At 41.2% G+C, this 26593-nt stretch overlaps 1 protein-coding gene across 1 annotated transcript in view; it reads left to right on the top strand.

Moving 5' to 3' along the window:
* LOC124547608 (venom carboxylesterase-6-like) overlaps positions 1–26593 on the top strand; it is a gene marked incomplete at its 5' end in the record, with an annotated part of 214939 nt that overhangs the window by 161960 nt on the left and 26386 nt on the right. Inside the window, one exon of the mRNA XM_047125118.1 lies at positions 8107–8257. Within this exon, the coding sequence (XP_046981074.1) occupies positions 8107–8257 (151 nt within the window). The remainder of the gene's footprint in view (positions 1–8106; positions 8258–26593) is intronic.

Genomic DNA, 26593 nt, shown 5'->3' with positions numbered 1-26593 from the left:
TGTCTTGTTCTGCATCAAGTTAGTACGATGTTAGACTTACCTGGACTATCGTTATTCTCCGGCATTTCGCAATCACTGTCACTATCGAAATCCGAAAAATCATCATCAGTAGGTTCAGCAAGTACTTCTTCAATCATTTTTCAAAGTTTTGCAACGTCATCACTCGCCATTGTGAGTAAAAAGAAGATAAACAAGCTAAAACCAAAATACTTGCGCCAAAATCTACAGTAAACAAACGACAGGACACCACAGAACATGTAACATACGCGTGAAAAACACGTGAATTCGTTTGGAAATATATACGGATATATCGCATTACCTCACTAGGTGCTGCGATCTAGCGCTAATATGATGAACTACAAGCATTACAGGACCTACAGGTTGTAGCGGGAACGCTAACAATGCGTTTGAAACACTAAAACAACGTGGAATGCGGCGGGACGTAATATTATGGCGGCCGCATTTTCTTCGTTTCCGCCCGCGACGTAATATTACGGCAGCCGCACGATAAGTGTTAAATCCCACAGTACAGATAATCATGAAAAGCCAAATTTAGCTGAAGTGATCCAAGGGTTTGGAAGGAAATCCTGGCTGTACATAAATACATTTTAATTGCATAGAGGAGGCTTGAACAGCAGGCAGGCCCATTTAAAAGTGCACTGCTGAATTATTTTAGCTTTCAAACAATGTCCTTCATCATATGAAGCGGATGAAGAAACATATACATACATTCACACAGCTCACATAAATGTGGCTACTATTGTTAGGTGCAATGGTCTAACTGATATGTGTATGTATATGTGCTGTTTCATCAACTTGGAACAGATGGAATGCTTTGCTGGTAAATTTTGTTAATACACAATAGGATTTTTATCAGACGTACCTTTCCTTTCTTTGTATTTTTAATATCCGGCACAGTCTAAAGATATCATTCGTGAAAAACATTTTTGTGAATATTTTCTAACATGGTTTACTGCTGCACTTGACACATTGGATTTTATAGTATGAGGGTGTAATTTCAGACCATGAACTCAAGAAAGTGGCTTTTGTAACCATGTTGGGTAATATAAAAGATTTATTTTGCATTAATAATGAAATATGTTGTGCTTTTAACTATCAAAGTAATTTACCTTGAAAAATATATTGAGGGAATCTCTACCAGTCTTTTGAAATACTGAAAGTTTTACATAACTTTTGTCAAACTTATTTATTGTAGCATCAGTTGTTCGAAGATGACAGTTTTATAGTTTTACCCCTCTTTGGTAAATTTCTGTGTACACTCATGGACATATCACTTCCAATACAACAATATTTAAGAGTCCACTGTGATATCAAAATCAACTTACTGGTTGAGGCCACATTGACTCAATTGTTAATTAGAGGAATGTTCTATCTAAAGTAACCGGATAGTGAGATAATTTGTATAATATATTTTTAATTTTGTTTTCAGTGTGCATGGATTTCCAGTTCCATAACCTATGCCAATAGGCAGACAGATTGTTAGTGATCTTTTTGACAGCATATAGAATGTAGGTCTACAGGGAAATCATTTTAATGTATTTTTTTGATAAGAAGTTCATGTTAAATTTGTTTCTCATGCTTAGTCACAAATACCACCAGTGAGTAGATGAGCTAGTAAGTGGTGATAAGAATGCCACTAATTTTACAAAAAGGGTTCTGAAATGTGTTGGACTGTCTTCAATGTTCTGGATTCTTTCTGACAGAGAATAACTGTATGCTGTCCAAAAGTCAATTTTGGATCTTTGCCTTTTACAGCATAACATTACTTCCCATATTAGATACATGCATCATAATGTTTACTTCCATATAACTTCCAAAAGTACTCATGCAGTTAAACTTTATAAACGAAAGCAGTTTTAATCTTTGACTGGGAATATCTTTGTATAACGTACACCAACCACAAATAACGTTGTCTTGTAGCTTTCCATTGTTGCTTTGTAACCACAAGCCCACACATATTCCTTCATTATTGCTTCAGCTAATCCAGTGCTAAGTTATACTATCTATGTCCAAGCGAGCAGCAGTAATATAAAAAAAAAGTGCATGCTAGTGAGAAAAAATGTACTGTACAACCCATGCAAGAAAATGACCCAGATTCTGGACTAGCAGCACAATGCCACAGTGAGGCAGTTGTATATGAGGTAATTAAAAATCTAATAAGAGGTTGGCTGTTTAAGACTTCAAGTGTGTCATTACTGTGGGGTAAGACTTGTGCACGGCATCAGAGTGATGTAACGAAAGTTTATTTTCTTATTTTTTAATTAAATATTGATTTATCTCATATAAACTATGTTAATTTTATTGTTGTTTAATTAAACTAAGATTAAACTGTGATTTTACTCATTCATGTTTACCTTAGTGACATGAAAGACAGCTATTCTTTAAATGCACACAAAATTGACCGTGAACCCACTCAAGAGTTAAGTGCATCTTTAGCAGAAATAAGAAACATTTGAGCACTTAATGTTTCTCTGTGGGAGGTAGAAATTACAAATAATGTTTATTTTATACTTACATGGCTTTTTTCTTAATGAGATTTTTTCTTGACATCTTGTTTGCTAAAAGTGTTTGGGTTCATGGTCTTACGTCTTTGACTGTGATAATGAAAACACCATTTTTCATTGGTTCTGTCAACATTTACTTTTCTTCCAATAATTATTTCTAAAAAGACGTCACAGAATATAAAACTGATAAGTGTGATGAATAAGATCAGACACACTTGGTGGCATGCATTGTGTCTTTGATAGTTTATTGTTTGGCAAGCAGGGTTTCTGGAATATTGTAGATTTTTGATTACATTCCTTTTCTAACTGAAACATTGATATTCACAAAATTATAATCTTTTGGAATTTACAATTTTAGTGAAGCAAAATGATGGCATTTATTCTTTCCATTAATTTCAAATTTATTACTAAAACTTCTGAAACTCCAGACTTACACTCATTTGTTTACATACTGAAACTCCAGACTTACACTCATTTGTTTACATAGTGATTTCTGCCATATTACTTTTAATATTTTTTTATACAAAACGAATTGTTTTTTTTATAGTCAATGAGAAAAATGATCACCTACTGTTAACAAATTTCAATTGAATCAACTCAAGTGAAAAATTTATAATTTTGTAAGTTTGTGTGTCATTCATTACGTTCACAAATACGTTGAATAATAGGAAATTATTTTGCAAACATTTGTTTTCAAGATTGTATCCTCATTATCCTTCTCTATTCAAAATTAAACAATAATGAGATTATGAAGCTTTTCTGGAACAAAAAACACCCATGCAATGCACAGAACAATACCAAAAGAAATGCATATACCAGTCAGTGTCAGTTTTAAATGATATATGTGGCCAACTGAATCATGAACTGTTAATACAAAAGTATATCAGTTGAAGAATTTAATGTCTGGTGTTGTATGCATCATAATCTGAATTTTTCCTAATTCCTGGTACTTTACAACAAGCAACTCACTTCCTAAAGCAGCATATACTATGGCCCAACATACAGTCAAAATATACTGTCGAGATCAGTGTAATTCAGACTGACTGAATGAATAATATTGACTGATACAACACCAGAGAATTACATGACAGGAAACTCTTTATTCAATGAGAGCAGGAGACTAATTGAACTAACCCAGAGTGACAGTACAAAGCATAAAAAACAATTAAATGTTGAACATAAATAAACACTGTGCACTGAGAAAGCACAAGTGCATGCAAAAAACACCAGTGGCCTTGGCACCCACACCTTGTTCAGGCAAGTTCTGAGGTCTTAGTTTGGCAGCGGACTGTGATGCCTCTTGAAAAATGTATGCAGGCTTGACTCTGTTTAGGGAAGTGACTGTTGACTTGGTGTTCACTGTCTGCATACTTCTCTCTGTAACATGCAGTATGGGCCAGTGTATGCACACCTTTGGTGCAGAGCATGACATGTGAGCAGTGATCCAGGTCCTTGATGCCAATAACAAAAGAGTATGTTATAACCAGATACCTTCGAAGGACAGATCTGTGTGACATGGTTCCACAGGCAATGTAATCAATCTGGCTGGTCCTGCAAGAAAGTTTTCAGTGTATCAGCATCAACAAGTTTGCCAGGAAGATGCAATGTCTCTCCACAGACCAACTCTGTAGCAAAGGAATCAATGTTGCATTTATAAGTTGTTTGTAGGCCAAGTAGAACCATTGGAAGGACTGATGTCCATTTGTTTTCATGGCACATAAGCACCTTCTTCAAGGAAATATGACAGCATTCAGCCATGTCATTGCCAGCAGAATCATACTTGATGGTCATATCCACAAAACTTGGCAAGCTGCATGAACAGGTCTGACTCAAACTGCCATCCACACTAGGTGGTGATGTACTGCAGGCACCCGAATATTGCCATCTACATTGACGCAAAGGTAGAGGCTAACATTTTGGCAGTAATATTATCAATTGTCACTGCCTGTTGTCATATTCAGTCTCCATGAAAAGGTAGTGTTGACTGTTTGATGGAGGAAACGGTCCCACAACATGCACATGTATGTACACAAAATGTACAGTTGCATCTGGAAAGTCACCAATTGGAGCATGTACACTTTACACCTTTGATATTGCAAACATGTCCCTGTCCGTTCTTCGCAGTCCTTTCCCAACCCACACAAAATATTGGGATAGGAGTGGAAATGTTGAATGTACTCCTGGTTGGCACAATTTATGACTGCTGCCATAAGCTTATCTCCTGAATGATGGTGAAAGAAATGGACGAGGTTGTCTGTGAGAGATATCACAGTAGAGCTTTACATCTTCTCCCATAAGTCAACGAGCTGCAATTGTAATCCTGGCGCGTCATCATCGACTAACATCTGGGCACCCTTGTGTTCTTGTTGTGTTCAGTTAAGTGCAGAAAAGTCAGTAGGATTTGTCATGCTGCTGATACATGAAAGAAGAATTTCACTGCTTCATATATATTGCCAGGAGCTTGCAGCCATAGACAGTCCACTTTCTCTGAGATGGTGACAATTTTCGTGAAAGTATGCCAATGGTTACCATGAACCATCTGACCACTGGTGTAGTGCTGCACCAATAACTATCTAGCTTGCATTCAAATACAGTGCAAGAGGTATGTCAAACTTGAGATGAGCTAGAAGACTGCATTACTCATTCTCTTTTTCATGTCCTCGAATGGGAACACAAAGCCTCAGCCCACTGCACTAGGGGTCTTAGGACCAGTAACCACTGCAGTCAGTGGTTTCTGCAATTCTACTGCATGAAGCAGGTGGTGTCAATAAAAATTCAGCATACCAAGGAATCAATGCAATTCCTTGATTTTGGCTGGCCTGAGTTACTGTAAAATCACGTCAACCTTTTCTGTCAGAGGTAGGGAGCCTGCAGGAGATATTCTATGTACCAAGAAGGTCACTTCAGATTGTCTAAAAATGTACTTGATGACGGTCAACATGACTCTGTAATGTTCCAAACGTCAGAACACTTCCTGTAGATGTTTTCAGTGTTGTTCCTCAGTCTCCAAGAACATGAGCACGTTATTCAGATACGAAAAATAAAACAGGAGTTGAAGAACAGAGTCAATGAGTCTTTGCCAAGTTTGACCACATTTTGTAGAGTGAAAGTAATATACACACTCTCAAACATGCCAAACAGCGTTATAATTGCAGTGTTTAGAATGTCCTCTTTGCCACAGGTATCTAGTACAGGGTTTATTATGGTCTAAGATGCTGAATATCGTCACATCACGTAACATGTTGTAGTCTCCTAGTAATGGCACTGCGTATCGGTCTGGCACTGTTCTCACATTCAGTGCACAATAGGCTCTGCACAGGCACCAGGCCCTACCTTCCTTCAGCACCAGCTGTAAAGCAGACTACCACAGACCATTCAATGGTCTAATAATGCCCTCTTGCAGCATGGTGTGGAATTCAGCTTTGGTAATTGCAACACAGTCCAGTGCTAAACATCTAGTTTGACATGTTACTGGTGGTCCATGTGTTGGCTTTACATGATGCACTGTATCGGGTGCAATCTGTTTAGGTTCCCTGAGTGGCCAACCCAAATTTGGAAACTGCTTTAACAGTGAAGTGTATCCAACCTTAGGTGCCTGTGTAAGCTTTATGCTGTGGATGGTTACAGAGTGATGAAAATCGGTGACCGTTAAACCAGTAATGCTGTTCACAAATCAGGCATTTGTGATGTCTGGCAAGACAATCAGGCATTTGCCATGTCCAGCAAGAGATTGTAATGTTCCAGAATATCTGCACTGATGATCACTTCCATAGCACCTGCAGGTGATATTTCATGAGAATGGATTACATAGGCCTATATTCAGCTCCATTCACTGGGTTTCATGGGTCACCATAGTCAAATTATTGGCAGCCATTAGACGGAAGGCAGTTGGTGGCCTATACCAACACAACAAATGTTGCGGCAGGATATTGAGATCCAAACCAATGTGCACAACCTCTTGTCACTCATGGACAGGTGTCTGGATGGTGACTGGCAGTTGCATCTGTGATCAGCCACCATCAGCATTTTGGTGGACGCACGGAAACATACATCTTCGCATGTTCTCACCAAATCTGGCGTGGTATCAACACAGAGGCTGCTCACCTCATGAAGACATAGTATTGCTTGAAGACTGGATCCTGAATGTCTACACTAATGCCCTATGTTGTTTCCGGTGCCACCTTTTGACAATAATGCACTGACCTGCACATGTAAGATGTCTACTTTGCTGTGAGTGAGTCATAAGCAGCACCTGCAATCATATCTGAGGCTGTTGCACTGCTGCTTTGTGCCACAACCACGCTAATCTGGGCAGATCTGATGGTATCCTGTATGTGGTCTGCCAACTCTGCCATGGAATGCAATGGTTTGTTGGTTTCTAATGCCACTATTGACCTAATTTGCAGCAGTAATCTACTTCTCCACAGTGTATGCAGTAAGTTGTCTGGCACTGTGATGGTGTACACTATACTGCACAAATACCTCAGATATTGTGATAGTTTATGGTCACCAATGACTTCTTGGGTAAGAAATTGACAAATACAATCTTCCTGCAATGCAGCAAATCCCCATATTAGTTCCAACTTGAGTTTCTCATAGGCATCCGCTGCTAGGGAGTGCAATGATGATGTGCATCTCAACTGCAAAACAGTGGACCAACTGGCTTACAACAAGCATGAACTTTATGGTTTCGGTCATAATTCCAGCACAACAGAAACTTGCTTCCACCTATGCAAGCCATAAGATGGGGTTATTGGGCCAAAACAGTTGCAGATGGACTGCTAGTATCGATATGATGTGTTCTTCAGACATCTCCTGAGCTCAATAGAGAAAACTGCTATAGTTCAATTCCTTCAACTTAAAGATCATGTCAGGGTCATGTTAGGATCAGTGTAATTGAAACTGATCAACTTAATAATACTGACTGATCCAACACCAGAGGATTACGGTTAACAAAAGACTTTTTATTCACTGAGAGCAGGAGACTAATTGAACTAACTCAGAGTGATAGTACAGAACATAGAAAACATGGGACATAAAAACAGAGGAATAAACATCAAGCATGGAGGAGGCAGATATGAAAAAAACCAGCACCTTTGGGGCCGGATGCGAAACTCTGTGACAGACACAATTCATCAATTACACACAAAAACATAGGGCCTGTGGAGGCCACTGCGGAACTCCCTTGACAGCCATGATTCAGCTGATAGACCACACGAAACTGGATGTACAAACTATGCAAATGCTTCACTTCTCGACACTAGCACGTAACAGCTGTCATTTTGGACATGGTACTACCAATATCTCTTTTGCGCTCTTCTAAATTCCACAGAAATTCTCCTGTGGGGATTCTGTTTATATCATACTCTCTGCTGCAGAGTGAAGGTTTTGTTTTGGAAATAAACAAGAGGTTATGATTAAGATAATCTCTACAAGCTGTGTGTGCTGATATGTTATCAATATTTGTCAGTCATACGGAATTATAAGAACAACATTGGTGTATTAAAATTGTTATAAACATATCTACTATGGCTTGCATATTTTATTTGCTTGATTTATTCTTGACTCTGTATCATTGCAGCTGTTTAGTGACCGGATGTTTGTGGTAGATGCTGAGCGTGCAGCACGGATGCAAGCTGCTGTCAACACTGCTCCAGTATACTTTTATGTTTTTAGCTACAGAGGAAAACACAGTTTTTCTGAAATAATGTCAGGAAATGATGTTGACCTAGGTAAGTATTAAAAAAATTTTCTTTATAAAAATTTGTGAAGGAGCACTCTTTACTTAGTCATATTTTTAGATTATATTATTTCTAAAATATGTGTACATATTAGTATATAAATACTAACATTTTGTACATTTAATACATACTGTTGGTCTTCATTTATTCACATTTTGGTAATACAACATCTACATAGTATCTGGGTACATGTTCTGCATGCAACTGTACAGTTTGTGGGCATTCATCCTGTAAAACAATTGTTTGTCCCTTACTAATTTATTTTCAGGTGTTGTGCATGTAAAATAACTGTCATTATTGCTAAATACACTCCTGGAAATGGAAAAAAGAACACATTGACACCGGTGTGTCAGACCCACCATACTTGCTCTGGACACTGCGAGAGGGCTGTACAAGCAATGATCACACGCACGGCACAGCGGACACACCAGGAACCGCGGTGTTGGCTGTCGAATGGCGCTAGCTGCGCAGCATTTGTGCACCGCCGCCGTCAGTGTCAGCCAGTTTGCCGTGGCATACGGAGCTCCATCGCAGTCTTTAACACTGGTAGCATGCCGCGACAGCGTGGACGTGAACCGTATGTGCAGTTGACGGACTTTGAGCGAAGGCGTATAGTGGGCATGCGGGAGGCCGGGTGGACATACCGCCGAATTGCTCAACACGTGGGGCGTGAGGTCTCCACAGTACATCGATGTTGTCGCCAGTGGTCGGCGGAAGGTGCACGTGCCCGTCGACCTGGGACCGGACCGCAGCGACGCACGGATGCACGCCAAGACCGTAGGATCCTACGCAGTGCCGTAGGGGACCGCACCGCCACTTCCCAGCAAATTAGGGACACTGTTGCTCCTGGGGTATCGGCGAGGACCATTCGCAACCGTCTCCATGAAGCTGGGCTACGGTCCCGCACACCGTTAGGCCGTCTTCCGCTCACGCCCCAACATCGTGCAGCCCGCCTCCAATGGTGTCGCGACAGGCGCGAATGGAGGGACGAATGGAGACGTGTCGTCTTCAGCGATGAGAGTCGCTTCTGCCTTGGTGGCAATGATGGTCGTATGCGTGTTTGACGCCGTGCAGGTGAGCGCCACAATCAGGACTGCATACGACCGAGGCACACAGGGCCAACACCCGGCATCATGGTGTGGGGGGCGATCTCCTACACTGGCCGTACACCACTGGTGATCGTCGAGGGGACACTGAATAGTGCACGGTACATCCAAACTGTCATCGAACCCATCGTTCTACCATTTCTAGACCGGCAAGGAAACTTGCTGTTCCAACAGGACAATGCACGTCCGCATGTATCCCGTGCCACCCAACGTGCTCTAGAAGGTGTAAGTCAACTACACTGGCCAGCAAGATCTCCGGATCTGTCCCCCATTGAGCATGTTTGGGACTGGATGAAGCGTCGTCTCACGCGGTCTGCATGTCCAGCACGAACGCTGGTCCAACTGAGGCGCCAGGTGGAAATGGCATGGCAAGCCGTTCCACAGGACTACATCCAGCATCTCTACGATCGTCTCCATGGGAGAATAGCAGCCTGCATTGCTGCGAAAGGTGGATATACACTGTACTAGTGCCGACATTGTGCATGCTCTGTTGCCTGTGTCTATGTGCCTGTGGTTCTGTCAGTGTGATCATGTGATGTATCTGACCCCAGGAATGTGTCAATAAAGTTTCCCCTTCCTGGGACAATGAATTCACGGTGTTCTTATTTCAATTTCCAGGAGTGTATATTCATAAATTCTTCTAATTTTTGTCCTGTGATCATTATAGAACATTCAAGTTGGATAAAGTAAAATGGTTCTTGATTTGACTTAGAACATTGGCACTACAAATTTTGAAAGTAATGTTCCCAAAAAGTGCACATGATGTTTCTTATAGCATGCCCCATTGGTATATATTGAACATTTCTGTGATACTCCTGCACAGTAAAATGAAGATGTAATGGAACAGACAGCTCTTCTTTCAACTTTATCCATCTTGTCCATTAATCCTGTTTGGTAATCAACCCAGAGTAATGAATTTGTTGGACAAAACTTTTTTGGAAATGTCCCCCTTTGTCGGCATACTACACCTTGTTAGGATTCTTCTGATAAACCTCTCTGGCAACTCCTTACCTCACAGCTATAATTGTGTTGTAATTACCTTACTTCAGGATTCATTAATCTGCAGTCTTAACAGTATCTCCATCATTGTTTCTTTTTTTTCAGGTGAAAGTTTGGGTATCCTGGTTACCTCTTCCTACATCACCAATGTTAAATCTTAATGCTTCTTGTTCAGTTCCGAAATTAATAATTTTTGCTCATTGTCTCCCAACTCATCATTTTATTCCTATAGATAAATGAAAACAATATACTCATATGTAGAGCTGCTCTTTGGTATTACATAATTCTGTGTTTTCTTACAGCCAACCTGTAGTTTTCTAGCTTTCCTTAAATTGTAAGTTTGAAAAAAATATACTGTTATTCACCACTCTGCTGATAACAACAGCCATTTATCTTTAATGGTTTCCACCCTTAGAACATCACCTTTCTCCTACCTTTTCAATAAAATTTCTTTTTCTTCACCATGATGATTTAACTTTGATTTCTCACAGTAGCCTCAGTATATCATTCGATTCTCCACTCAATACCAAATAAAATAACTTATAAATGTTTGCTATAGGTTTCCTCTGCATTTGACAATAGGTTTTTCACATGGATTGCTTGTTGGATTCTGTCTTTCATTATTGACATTATTGGGTTATACTTTCCAATATAAGTATCTTATTTCTGCATATTCTTAACACTATATTATCTTGGTACCTATTCTGTCTTTGTGGACATCAAAATAAACAAATTACTGTCACACTTTTCTACTGTTTCAACCTACACTCCTGGAAATGGAAAAAAGAACACATTGACACCGGTGTGTCAGACCCACCATACTTGCTCCGGACACTGCGAGAGGGCTGTACAAGCAATGATCACACGCACGGCACAGCGGACACACCAGGAACCGCGGTGTTGGCCGTCGAATGGCGCTAGCTGCGCAGCATTTGTGCACCGCCGCCGTCAGTGTCAGCCAGTTTGCCGTGGCATACGGAGCTCCATCGCAGTCTTTAACACTGGTAGCATGCCGCGACAGAGTGGACGTGAACCGTATGTGCAGTAGACGGACTTTGAGCGAGGGCGTATAGTGGGCATGCGGGAGGCCGGGTGGACGTACCGCCGAATTGCTCAACACGTGGGGCGTGAGGTCTCCACAGTACATCGATGTTGTCGCCAGTGGTCGGCGGAAGGTGCACGTGCCCGTCGACCTGGGACCGGACCGCAGCGACGCACGGATGCACGCCAAGACCGTAGGATCCTACGCAGTGCCGTAGGGGACCGCACCGCCACTTCCCAGCAAATTAGGGACACTGTTGCTCCTGGGGTATCGGCGAGGACCATTCGCAACCGTCTCCATGAAGCTGGGCTACGGTCCCGCACACCGTTAGGCCGTCTTCCGCTCACGCCCCAACATCGTGCAGCCCGCCTCCAGTGGTGTCGCGACAGGCGTGAATGGAGGGACGAATGGAGACGTGTCGTCTTCAGCGATGAGAGTCGCTTCTGCCTTGGTGCCAATGGTGGTCGTACGCGTGTTTGGCGCCGTGCAGGTGAGCGCCACAATCAGGACTACATACGACCAAGGCACACAGGGCCAACACCCGGCATCATGGTGTGGGGAGCGATCTCCTACACTGGCCATACACCACTGGTGATCGTCGAGGGGACACTGAATAGTGCACGGTACATCCAAACCGTCATCGAACCCATCGTTCTACCATTTCTAGACCGGCAAGGGAACTTGCTGTTCCAACAGGACAATGCACGTCCGCATGTATCCCGTGCCACCCAACGTGCTCTAGAAGGTGTAAGTCAACTACCCTGGTCAGCAAGATCTCCGGATCTGTCCCCCATTGAGCATGTTTGGGACTGGATGAAGCGTCGTCTCACGCGGTCTGCACGTCCAGCACGAACGCTGGTCCAACTGAGGCGCCAGGTGGAAATGGCATGGCAAGCCGTTCCACAGGACTACATCCAGCATCTCTACGATCGTCTCCATGGGAGAATAGCAGCCTGCATTGCTGCGAAAGGTGGATATACACTGTACTAGTGCCGACATTGTGCATGCTCTGTTGCCTGTGTCTATGTGCCTGTGGTTCTGTCAGTGTGATCATGTGATGTATCTGACCCCAGGAATGTGTCAATAAAGTTTCCCCTTCCTGGGACAATGAATTCACGGTGTTCTTATTTCAATTTCCAGGAGTGTATATTCATAAATTCTTCTAATTTTTGTCCTGTGATCATTATAGAACATTCAAGTTGGATAAAGTAAAATGGTTCTTGATTTGACTTAGAACATTGGCACTACAAATTTTGAAAGTAATGTTCCCAAAAAGTGCACATGATGTTTCTTATAGCATGCCCCATTGGTATATATTGAACATTTCTGTGATACTCCTGCACAGTAAAATGAAGATGTAATGGAACAGACAGCTCTTCTTTCAACTTTATCCATCTTGTCCATTAATCCTGTTTGGTAATCAACCCAGAGTAATGAATTTGTTGGACAAAACTTTTTTGGAAATGTCCCCCTTTGTCGGCATACTACACCTTGTTAGGATTCTTCTGATAAACCTCTCTGGCAACTCCTTACCTCACAGCTATAATTGTGTTGTAATTACCTTACTTCAGGATTCATTAATCTGCAGTCTTAACAGTATCTCCATCATTGTTTCTTTTTTTTCAGGTGAAAGTTTGGGTATCCTGGTTACCTCTTCCTACATCACCAATGTTAAATCTTAATGCTTCTTGTTCAGTTCCGAAATTAATAATTTTTGCTCATTGTCTCCCAACTCATCATTTTATTCCTATAGATAAATGAAAACAATATACTCATATGTAGAGCTGCTCTTTGGTATTACATAATTCTGTGTTTTCTTACAGCCAACCTGTAGTTTTCTAGCTTTCCTTAAATTGTAAGTTTGAAAAAAATATACTGTTATTCACCACTCTGCTGATAACAACAGCCATTTATCTTTAATGGTTTCCACCCTTAGAACATCACCTTTCTCCTACCTTTTCAATAAAATTTCTTTTTCTTCACCATGATGATTTAACTTTGATTTCTCACAGTAGCCTCAGTATATCATTCGATTCTCCACTCAATACCAAATAAAATAACTTATAAATGTTTGCTATAGGTTTCCTCTGCATTTGACAATAGGTTTTTCACATGGATTGCTTGTTGGATTCTGTCTTTCATTATTGACATTATTGGGTTATACTTTCCAATATAAGTATCTTATTTCTGCATATTCTTAACACTATATTATCTTGGTACCTATTCTGTCTTTGTGGACATCAAAATAAACAAATTACTGTCACACTTTTCTACTGTTTCAACCTACACTCCTGGAAATGGAAAAAAGAACACATTGACACCGGTGTGTCAGACCCACCATACTTGCTCCGGACACTGCGAGAGGGCTGTACAAGCAATGATCACACGCACGGCACAGCGGACACACCAGGAACCGCGGTGTTGGCCGTCGAATGGCGCTAGCTGCGCAGCATTTGTGCACCGCCGCCGTCAGTGTCAGCCAGTTTGCCGTGGCATACGGAGCTCCATCGCAGTCTTTAACACTGGTAGCATGCCGCGACAGAGTGGACGTGAACCGTATGTGCAGTAGACGGACTTTGAGCGAGGGCGTATAGTGGGCATGCGGGAGGCCGGGTGGACGTACCGCCGAATTGCTCAACACGTGGGGCGTGAGGTCTCCACAGTACATCGATGTTGTCGCCAGTGGTCGGCGGAAGGTGCACGTGCCCGTCGACCTGGGACCGGACCGCAGCGACGCACGGATGCACGCCAAGACCGTAGGATCCTACGCAGTGCCGTAGGGGACCGCACCGCCACTTCCCAGCAAATTAGGGACACTGTTGCTCCTGGGGTATCGGCGAGGACCATTCGCAACCGTCTCCATGAAGCTGGGCTACGGTCCCGCACACCGTTAGGCCGTCTTCCGCTCACGCCCCAACATCGTGCAGCCCGCCTCCAGTGGTGTCGCGACAGGCGTGAATGGAGGGACGAATGGAGACGTGTCGTCTTCAGCGATGAGAGTCGCTTCTGCCTTGGTGCCAATGGTGGTCGTACGCGTGTTTGGCGCCGTGCAGGTGAGCGCCACAATCAGGACTACATACGACCAAGGCACACAGGGCCAACACCCGGCATCATGGTGTGGGGAGCGATCTCCTACACTGGCCATACACCACTGGTGATCGTCGAGGGGACACTGAATAGTGCACGGTACATCCAAACCGTCATCGAACCCATCGTTCTACCATTTCTAGACCGGCAAGGGAACTTGCTGTTCCAACAGGACAATGCACGTCCGCATGTATCCCGTGCCACCCAACGTGCTCTAGAAGGTGTAAGTCAACTACCCTGGTCAGCAAGATCTCCGGATCTGTCCCCCATTGAGCATGTTTGGGACTGGATGAAGCGTCGTCTCACGCGGTCTGCACGTCCAGCACGAACGCTGGTCCAACTGAGGCGCCAGGTGGAAATGGCATGGCAAGCCGTTCCACAGGACTACATCCAGCATCTCTACGATCGTCTCCATGGGAGAATAGCAGCCTGCATTGCTGCGAAAGGTGGATATACACTGTACTAGTGCCGACATTGTGCATGCTCTGTTGCCTGTGTCTATGTGCCTGTGGTTCTGTCAGTGTGATCATGTGATGTATCTGACCCCAGGAATGTGTCAATAAAGTTTCCCCTTCCTGGGACAATGAATTCACGGTGTTCTTATTTCAATTTCCAGGAGTGTATATCTTGAACAGATCACTTAGCACAAACTTGATAACTGGATTCATTTTTCTTTCAATAACACTGATCTCTCCTTCCAAGAGTGTTATAAAAATTTTGATTAGACTGCGTACACTCTTTTCATCTCAAATAAGTCTGTTAATTTCAGGTTAGCTTCACACACACTGTCATTACAGGGTCCACACACAGTGTTATGCATGAGAATATGTGAGTTAAATTATTCATAAGTAACCTACCATCTTCCCAAATGGAAGTATATAGTTCTGGACAAACTAGGCCCTGCCTCATTTTATTACAGGATTTTAAGAAAGTATTTCCCAAAACAGTTATTGGGGAAGCAAGAAGAAATAGATTTTATTGTTATCAACTTCTCTTCCTACATTTCATAGTGGAAATTGCACTCCAAATATATGTACTTTACATAAAGTGAAAATATCGTGATGTTAGGAATTATTATTCTGATATCATAGATATATTTTCCTCCCCCCATGAACCACGGACCTTGCCATTGGTGGGGAGGCTTGCGTGCCTCAACGATACAGATAGCCGTACCGTAGGTGCAACCACAATGGAGGGGTATCTGTTGAGAGGCCAGACAAACGTGTGGTTCCTGAAGAGGGGCAGCAGCCTTTTCAGTAGTTGCAGGGGCAACAGTCTGGATGATTGACTGGTCTTGCCTTGTAACCCTTACCAAAATGGCCTTGCTGTTGTGGTACTGCGAACGGCTGAAAGCAAGGCGAAACTACAGCTGTAATTATTCCCGAGGGCATGCAGCTTTACTGTATGGTTAAATGATGATGGCGTCCTCTTGGATGAAATATTCGGGAGGTAAAATAGTCCCCCATTCGGATCTCCGGGCGGGGACTACTCAGGAGAACGTCATTATCAGGAGAAAGAAAACTGGCATTCTACGGATCAGAGCATGGAATGTCAGATCCCTTAATCGGGCAGGTAGATTAGAAAATTTAAAAAGGGAAATGGATAGGTTAAAGTTAGATATAGTGGGAATTAGTGAAGTTCGGTGGCAGGAGGAACAAAACTTTTGGTCAGGTGAATACAGGGTTATAAATACAAAATCAAATAGGGGTAATGCAGGAGTAGGTTTCAGAATGAATAAAAAAATAGGAGTGCGGGTAAGCTACTACAAACAGCATAGTGAACGTATTATAGTGGCCAAGATAGACATGAAGCCCATGCCTACAACAGTAGTACAAGTTTATATGCCAACTAGCTCTGCAGATGACGAAGAAATGTATGATGAGATAAAAGAAATTATTCAGGTAGTGAAGGGAGATGAAAATTTAATAGTCATGGGTGACTGGAATTCAACAGTAGGAAAAGGGAGAGAAGGAAACATAGTAGGTGAATATGGATTGGGGGAAAGACATGAAAGAGGAAGCCGTCTGGTAGAATTTTGCACAGAGCATAACACTTGGTTCAAGAATCATAAAAGAAGGTTGTACACATGGAAGAATCCTGGAAATACTAGAAGGTATCAGATAGATTATATAGTGGTAAGACAGAGACTTAGGAACCAGGTTTTAAATTGTAGGACATTTCCAGGGGCAGATGTGGACTCTGATCACAATCTATTGGTTATGGACTGTAGATTAAAACTGAAGAAACTGCAAAAAGGTGGGAATTTAAGGAGATGGGACGTGGATAAACTGACTAAACCAGAGGTTGTACAGAGTTTCAGGGAAAGCATAAGGGAACAATTGACAGAAATGGGGGAAAGAAATACAGTAGAAGAAGAATGGGTAGCTTTGAGGAATGAAATAGTGAAGCCAGCAGAGGATCAAGTAGGTAAAAAGACAAGGGCTAGTAGAAATCCTTGGGTAACAGAACATATATTGAATTTAATTGATGAAAGGAGAAAATATAAAAATGCAGTAAATGAAGCGGGCAAAAAGGAATACAAACGTCTCACAAATGAGACTGACAGGAAGTACAAAATGGCTAAGCAGGCATGGCTGGAGGACAAATGTAAGGATGTAGAGGCTTATCTCACTAGGGGTAAGATAGATACAGCCTACAGGAAAATTAGAGAGACCTTTGGAGAAAAGAGAGCCACTTGTATGAATATGAAGAGCTCAGATGGAAACCCAGTTCTAAGCAAAGAAGGGAAAGCAGAAAGGTGGAAGGAGTATATAGAGGGCCTATATAAGGGCCATGTTCTTGAGGACAATATTATGGAAATGGAAGAGGATGTAGATGAAGATGAAATGGGAGATACAATACTGCGCGAAGAGTTTGACAGAGCACTGAAAGACCTGAGTCGAAACAAGGCCCCGGGAGTAGACAACATTCCATTAGAACTACTGACTGCCTTGGGAGAGCCAGTCATGACAAAACTCTACCATCTGGTGATCAAGATGGATGAGACAGGTGAAATACCCTCAGACTTCAAGAAGAATATAATAATTCCAATCCCAAAGAAAGCAGGTGTTGACAGATGTGAAATTTACCGAACTATCAGTTTAATAAGTCACAGCTGCAAAATACTAACGCGAATTCTTTACAGATGAATGGAAAAACTAGTAGAAGCCGACCTCGGCGAAGATTAGTCTGGATTCCGTAGAAATATTGGAACACGTTAGGCAATACTGACCTTACGACTTATTTTAGAAGAAAGATTAAGGAAAGGCAAACCTACGTTTCTAACATTTGTAGACTTAGAGAAAGCTTTTGACAATGTTGACTGGAATACTCTCTTTCAAATTTTAAAGGTGGCCGGGGTAAAATACAGGGAGCGAAAGGCTATTTACAATTTGTACAGAAACCAGATGGCAGTTATAAGAGTCGAGGGGCATGAAAGGGAAGCAGTGGTTGGGAAGGGAGTGAGACAGGGTTGTAGCCTCTCCCCGATGTTATTCAATTTATATATTGAGCAAGCACTAAAGGAAACAAAAGAAAAATTTGGAGTAGGTATTAACATCCAGGGAGAAGAAATAAAAACTTTGAGGTTCGCTGATGACATTGTAATTCTGTCAGAGACAGCAAAGGACTTGGAAGAGCAGTTGAACGGAATGGACAGTGTCTTGAAAGGAAGATATAAGATGAACATCAACAGAAGCAAAACGAGGATAATGGAATGTAGTCGAATTAAGTCGGGTGATGTTGAGGGAATTACATCAGGAAATGAGACACTTAAAGTAGTAAAGGAGTTTTGCTATTTGGGGAGCAAAATAACTGATGATGATCAAAGTAGAGAAGATATAAAATGTAGACTGGAAATGGCAAGGAAAGTGTTTCTGAAGAAGAGAAATTTGTTAACATCGAGTATAGATTTAAGTGTCAGGAAGTCGTTTCTGACAGTATTTGTATGGAGTGTAGCCATGTATGGAAGTGAAACATGGACAATAAATAGTTTGGACGAGAAGAGAATAGAAGCTTTCGAAATGTGGTGCTACAGAAGAATGTTGAAGATTAGGTGGGTAGATCATGTAACAAATGAAGAGGTATTGAATAGGATTGGGGAGAAGAGAATTTTGTGGCACAACTTGACTAGAAGAAGGGATTGGTTGGTAGGACATATCCTGAGGCATCAAGGGATCACAAATTTAGCAATGGAGGGCAGCGTGGAGGGTAAAAATCATAGAGAGAGACCAAGAGATGAATACACTAAGCAGATTCAGAAGGATGTAGGTTGCAGTAGGTACTGGGAGATGAAGGAGCTTGCACAGGATAGATTAGCATGGAGAGCTGCATCAAACCAGTCTCAGGACTGAAGACCACAACAACAACAGATATATTTTACTGCTACAAAAAATTATCTCTGGTATGGATATTAAATATTTTTCTTTTTCACTCAAAATAAATTTAAAATTCTTTTAGTTCTAAAATATTACTTCATCTGGCTTGAGTTAATGCAACTTCTGTTTGTGTGATTTTATGTAATGATAAATTTGCAACATTAGAAGATAACTGTGTAGTGTTAACTGAAAATCAGACTTTGTAAATGATTTTAAAATGCAGGCTTTTCAGAATGTAAAGCATGAGAAATTGAAGAAAACTTATTTTAAGCTACTTTTGAGAACTAAATTAAAATACCACATGAGCTTCCACCCACACAAAGCATTGACCACATTTATGTAAATGGTAATGAGAGGAAAACGTTTCCAATTCACAGCAAGAAAAAAATTTTAAAATTCTACACTAATTATCATTATTTAATCATAACTCAACTTACATCAATAGGCAACAAGCCTCTATACATCAAACCGCATGCAGAGCCATGGGCACAGACAAGAACTAAGCAAGAAGATCAAAAAGACAAATGATAAGAAAAAGGTAATGTTGCGCCTTTCCTCTATCTAGTATTTCATGGAATCTTTATATATTGAGAAATCTAAAAGTTGGTAGCTATCTCATATTCTGTCAGCTGTTATTGGATGTCACTGATTCCATGTTTCTTGGGTATTCCATTTGATTCTGATACTCTGTTCAATGTTCACAAAATTTTAGTAATTTCCATATCATCCCTTTGAAATAACAGTATTTCCTCATACAAGGGTGTACTTAATAAATGAAATTACATACTCTCTAAGGACAAACAATCTTCAGTAAGTAGATTAGTCCACTAAAAAAAATATACTTATACCCAACATGTTTCTTCTCTTTTCCCTTATCTTGTGAGTACTTTTCCTTATTACTTATGGTTCACATAATCTGTATATCAGAAATATTCCTACCTCCTATCTGATGAATGATTTCTCTTGTTTGCTATGCATATTTTGTACTGTTAATTAAGAAATATAAAATATACTTATGCCCAATACATTTCATCTCTTTTCCTTTATCATGTATCTTTCCTTATTACATATGGTTCACATAATCTATGTAGCAGAGATATGCCTACCTCTTATCTGATGAATGATTTATTTTGCCTTCTATGCAAATTTTGTACTGTTAAGAAAGAAAATTAATTTGATTTTCTAAGTACTGGAAATTCATATCTCTCTTTAGTTCTTATGTACTTCCAGATTCATTGGTGTTTCTGTTCACTCCTGTCACTATTTATATTAATGCTCAAATTCTACCCCTGAACCTTAACTTGATGCATCCAATATAACATGAAATTCCATTGTTATACTTGGAAGAACAGAAGGAAAGAATGATTCAAATCAAGTGCCTCATTGGCAATGTGTGCTGTATCTGCTTATGAGGTGTTTTGTTGTAATTTCTCTGCAATATTTGAAAAATGCTCATTCACAAATTTTTGCTAGCTGGTATGGATCACTTATTACCACTATCTAATATCTGTGGCCCATATCATCATACTTCTGTTTGTCTATCCCTGTTACCTTTTTCATAACATCACATACTGTTTTCCTTTCATTCTCTGTATTATATATTATTTTGTCATTAGATGATACTTCACAGTATTAATTAAGGGAGAGTGTTGTTCCTAGAGAATAGTGTAGTCAGGAACGCACAGTATTTTTTTATCAGTAGCTCGGCCTGGTGACTGGTTTCAGAATAACATGAAGCAATGCACATTAGACACTGCCATGAGCAGTTTCCAACATTTTCTACAGAGTTTTGTGTTGTTAGTCATCAAGTTGTGTTTGCAGAACATTTGTAAATATTTCACATTCTACATGTTTAAGTGCTGTAAGCAATTTGGAATGTATTGTTAATTCTTCAGGTATAGAATTTCATGATGAGTAAAATGCTATATATTTTAGAACTATTATGGACAGTTCAGGCAACTTTTTGTTCGTGGACTGTCTTTTATCTTCAAACGGTAGGCCTTTTACCATGGGAAATGTGATACTTGCAAATGAACTGAGTTTCTATGTCTTAACAATTTTACCTGTCTTGAAAAGGGAAATTTGTATGTTTTTCCAATAGTTTCTATTTCAGAATATATTTAACTTGTTATTAATTTTGATAATACTTCTACTTAAGCTGGTGTCACTTACTGATTACTGTTATGGAGTACAGTAATAAAATAGCAATTAGACTGTTAAACACAGTATTGAGAAGATCTTCCTGATTGCAGTGCTTTTAAATTTCAGTCAAATACTTGTTCCTTAGTACATGAGCATGTTGTTCTTTCGAACAAGTTTTTACATTTGAAACTACTGCAACACATAAAACATGAATGCCAAAATTTAAAAATGGAATAAGAAAATATATTAAACTTCAGTTACAGGGCTGGATAGAGACTAAAGTCAGAAATATGTACTAAGTACAACACTTTTCCCTGTGCTCCTGTAGAACTTTATATACCAGTAGAAAAAAATTAACAATTTGAGTTCAGTGTGACTCTTTTTTTCTTCATGAAACTGAGGTACTTAAAGTTTGGAATGACTTTCTACTATCTGTGTTATCCATTTCTTTTTGTGGGACGTTGCTGCTGAAGTAGGTACCACTTTTGGAGGTGTCTTTTACAAAATTTCATATTTTGTATTTACATTGGTTTGTCTGTTCATTTCATCCCAATTTTGGTTTGCTAATTCTCTTCAAAAATTTCCACTCTATCTTTTGATAAAAGTATTTCGTAGGCCTGCAGTTAAGGGCTCTTTCCCTACCTGATTTTACTGCTACTATTTGCCAGGAATCATGTGAGAGTCCAAGATCTTTTAAAGATAGATTACACTAGTCTCTCATCATACTGATGACCCTGGTCAATTACTGATGTTGGTGCTACAGCTACCCTTTTAGCATTGTTGATCAACAGGGGCACGCCAAAACCTTGAAGGATTTTTTGAGTGCATTATTCAGTTCATCTGTGTATTTTTCTGTACATTTATGCCTCCACACAAAACTGTGTTAATTGTGTGGTGGAGATTGTATCTAGAAATTCTCTTAATGTATTACAAAAGATATACACATTACTGTTAGGGGATCTGTGAGCCACACACATAATTTCTTGTTGATGTGAACCTTAATACAAGGGCTATTCAGAAAGTAGGGAATGCTTCCATCTGACACTGCTAGGCACGCGATGATCGCGTTTATTTTGGTATGTGCGTGCTTATCAACTCAGTCGGCATCCATCCGTGACAGCAAGAATGTATCTGTGAATCTGGTTTTTATGATATTTGAATCTTTAATGTGTGCTGCAATCAAAAACCCTGCCAGTTGTGAAGTGTGGTCTGTGATATGGTTTTTGTTGGCAAAAAACCTAAAACCTAAAGAAATTTATCGTGAACTGTACAAAGTGTATGGAAACAACGTAATGTGTGAGTGTTCTGTCTGAAAATGGTGTATTTGGTTTAAAAATGGCTGAATCAATGTTCATGAAGAAGTTAAGAGTGGACGCCCGAGCATTGTGACTGCCGATCTTGTCACGTAAAGTTGAGGAAATGATTCGTGAAAACTGTCGCTTCGCAATAACAGAGCTTTCGCTTCCTTTTCCATGATTTTCACAGACTTTGTTGTTTGAAATTGTCTCTCAAAAGCTAGGCTGCCACAAATTTTGTGCACAATGGGTGCCCAAAATGCTTACAGAGCAGAGTGAATGGAGGCAATGTTGACATTTCTGGAGGCCTATCACAAACATGGTGATTCATTACTGGATCGAATCGTAACCAATGATGAGACTTGGGTGAAACACATCAATTTCAAGATTAAATTATAGTCTATGGAGTGGGGTGCACAAGGTTCCCCCCGAAACCAAGAAAATGTTTGCAAACCTTGTCAGTAAGGAAGTTGATGGTGACAATGTTTTGGGATAGGCAAGGTGTGTGTCTTATTGATTTTCTCAAAGATGGAGCAACCATAAATTCTGCCCGGTACTGTCAAACTTTGCACAGCCTTAGAAGAGCAGTTCAAAACAAATGCCGAGGAAAGCTGATGTTCAAAATTTTGTTTTTTTTTTTTCGACTATGCCTGACCTCACTCAGCAAACCACAGTAAAGAACTCTTTAATTCATTCAAATGGGAAATTTTCCCTCATACACCCTACAGCCCTGATCCTGCACCAAGCAACTTCCACTTGCTTCCCAAGATGAAGAGCTGGCTTGCAATGCGGAACTCCAGGCAGGCATGACTCACTGGCTGAAGTCTCAGGTGGCAGAATTTTATGACAAATGTCTTTCAAAGCTTGTACACCACTATGATAAGTGTCTCAATGTGTTTGGTGACTATGTAGAAAAGTAGTGTCAGTCACTCTTTCAGTTGTTTATAATAAAATGTATTTCTTGTATTTTTTTATTTATTTATTTATTTTTTTTTATTTTTTTTTTTACTGTCAAAATGTCCCCTACTTTCTGAACAGCCCTCGTAGTTCTATAACTGATGTATTAAAATATTCATCTTCCTAATTGCATTAAGGTCATACCTAAATTTAAACTGTGTTCCTTTTCTGATGTAAGAAGATTATCCTCCACCCTGATCCACTACAGAAGGAGATTACCCTATCATACAATCACAGTTCTGCAGGTTGAATTTCAGTGTCCCCAAACCAATTTTCTGTGATGCAGACTACTGTGCAGTTCATAGACTGGAGAGCAACATCATTTGCTGTAATTTATTTTTTATTGATTGCATGTTTTGAAGACAGTGTGTGAAGCCTCTTAAATTTCCAGTGCTACTTATACCAAAGATGTCCTTTTGTTCATGACATCTAATGAGCTTCTTACTATGTCAGAATCTATCCAGTGAGTGCTTGCTAAAGAGGTTTTTAAAGTGATTGGGACATTCTTTGTATAGGGAACCATTTGTCCAGATTTTTTTCTTTAAGAGATCTATTAGACCTTTCTATGAAAACATTTATTTGTCAATATCAAACAATGGAAAGTCCAGGATGGAATAATGACAATATTATGAAAAGGATAGATTGCTACTTGCCATGTAGAGGAAATATGGTGTCACAGACAGGCGCAATAAGAAGAGTTATACATTTGAGCTTTCAGCCAAAATACCTTCTAAAGTAGGAAACATGTAGACAAGCACAACTTACACACACATGATAACTATCTCTGGCCACTGAAGTGGGACAGTGAGCAACTGTGTCTGATAGGGGAAGTAGTCTGTGGTTGGTGGGGATAACGAGGAGCTTGGGGCAGGAAGGGGGATGGATAGCACAGTGACCACAGTGACACCATTCCAGAAATCCAACAGGATCTCCAGTCCCTCCTCAAATCCTTAGGCCCATCCCAGAAGCTCTCCCCTGAATCTCTCTTCCCCTTATCCCTACTACTTCCCAGATTTGTCTCTTCTAAAGACTTTCTAAAGCCCATAAACCCAACCACGTGGGATGCCTCATTGTGGCCAGTTACTGCACCCCATTGAGAGAATATCTGTTATCATGGACCAACCTATTATATGTACCTACCTTCCTATATAAAAGACACTAATAATTTCCTCCAGCAACTATAGCCTCACCTACAATTACATTACTTTATAAGGAATCACCTACAAAGAAATCCATGGTACAGCAATGGGCACCCATGACCATCCTAGCCACAAAGAAACCCAAACCCCTTACCTGGTTCAGATTCATTGATGACATATTCATGATATGGACTGAGAGAGAGGACACCTTACCCATGTTCCTCCAAAATCTCAACATACGTTCCCCTCCAAAACCTCAACATATGTTCCCCTTTTTGTTTCACCTGTTCCTCTTCAACCTAACAAGCCAGCTTCCTCAATGTTGACCTCTACATCAAAGACAGCTGCATCAGTTCCTCTGTCCATATCAAACCAATCAACCACAACCAGGACCTCCACTTCAACAGTTGCCACCTATTCCATACCAAGAATTCCCTTTCACACAACACAGCCACCAGTGGCTGTAATATCTGTAGTGACAAGCATTGCCTTTCCAAATATACCATGGGACTTACTGAGGCCTTCACATACCATAATTATGTTACCAGCCTTAAACAGGAGCAGATCTCCTGTGCCTTGTCCCACCATTCATCTACCAACTTCCACATTCCCACCGTCTGGCCAAGAAAGGGGCAGCACTCCCCTCATGACTCAGTCCCACCCAGGACTGGAGCAACCAAATCACGCTCTCTACCACAGTTCCAACTACCTCTCATTATGCCTTGAAATCCTTCCCCCCCCCCCCCTCCCCACACACACACACACACACACACACACACACACATATACACATTGGTATTCCGCCATCCACCAAACCTAAGGGCACCAATGACCTTGCTGTTTGGTCCCCTTCCCCCAAATCGACCAGCCAACAGAACTTTGATATATTCTTGTCCACTGCTGCTCTGCCCCTCTCAAACCGTTGCCCAACAACTCATATCAGTGCAGTAGACGTAGTGGCAAGACCTGTCCCATACATCCTTCCTCCATCACCTACTCCAGCCCAGTCACAGGTATCACCTATCCTACCAAGAGCAGGGCTACCTGTGAAACCAGTAATGTGATCTACAAATTAAGCTGCAACCACTGTGCTCCTTTCTGGGTGGGCATGTCAACCAACAAGCTGTCTGCCCACAAGAAATTCCACTGACAAACTGTGGCCAAGTGATGGCTAGACTACCCAATCAGTTGCTGTACAGCTGCCCAATACAATGTGCTTTGCTTCAATTTCTGCTTAACAGACTGTGCCATCTGGATCCTTCCTACCAACACCAGCTTTTCTAAATTGCACACATGGGAACTCTCCCTGCAGAATGCCCTACGTTCCTGTAACTGTCCTGGCCTCAACCTTTGCTATTCCCTGCCCTTCAACCCCACTCCAGCACTAGATGACTTTCTAATCCATCGACAGAGTCACTAGTCTTTTCCCCCTCTCTTTTTTCCTCCTTTTCCACTCCCCCACTCCTCCCCCCATCAAACTTCCCAAACGCACCTAGTAGACCCATCCTGTCCCAACCACAATCCTGCATGCTCCCACAAGCAACACTGTACCCTCCCCCACCCCTGCCCTGCTATCCTCCCTTCTCCCCACGACCAGCTGCCTCCTTACACCCACCATCCTCGGGTTGGTTCTCCCATCAGGCACAGTTGCCCTCAGTCCCATCTCAGTGGCAAGAAACAGTGGTCATGGTTATGTGAGTTGTGCTTGCTTGAATGGAATAATGATAATATTATGAAAAGGATACCTTGGTGCTCACCATATAGAGGAGATTTTGAGTCACAACTTCAAAAAGACTGTCAAACACCTAAGCTTTCAGCCAAAAAGAAGGTCTTCATCAGAATCAGACAACACACACACACACACACACACACACACACACACTCACACAAACACAACTCACACACACTTGATTAGAGTGTTTGGCTGCTGAGGCCAGACTGCAAGCAACAGCACATGATTGGAGAAGCAGTCTGGGTGGTTGGGATAAGGCGGAGGCTGGTGTGGGGAGAAGGAGGGATAGGAGGGTAGGGGTGGAGGGGGGGGGGGAGCAGTAATGTGCTGCTTGTGGGAGCATACAGGGACAACATGGAGAGATGGTAGGGCACCTAGATGCAGTAGGAAGGTTAAATGGTGGGCAGAGAGGGGCAGGGTGCAACAGAAAAGGAGAGAAGTAAAAAAACTCT

The sequence above is a fragment of the Schistocerca americana genome, chromosome 1 (assembly GCF_021461395.2).
Source record: "Schistocerca americana isolate TAMUIC-IGC-003095 chromosome 1, iqSchAmer2.1, whole genome shotgun sequence".
NCBI lineage: Eukaryota > Metazoa > Arthropoda > Insecta > Orthoptera > Acrididae > Schistocerca > Schistocerca americana.
The sequence above is the reverse complement of the archived record's forward strand: the minus strand, read 5'-3'. Positions and strand labels throughout refer to the sequence as shown.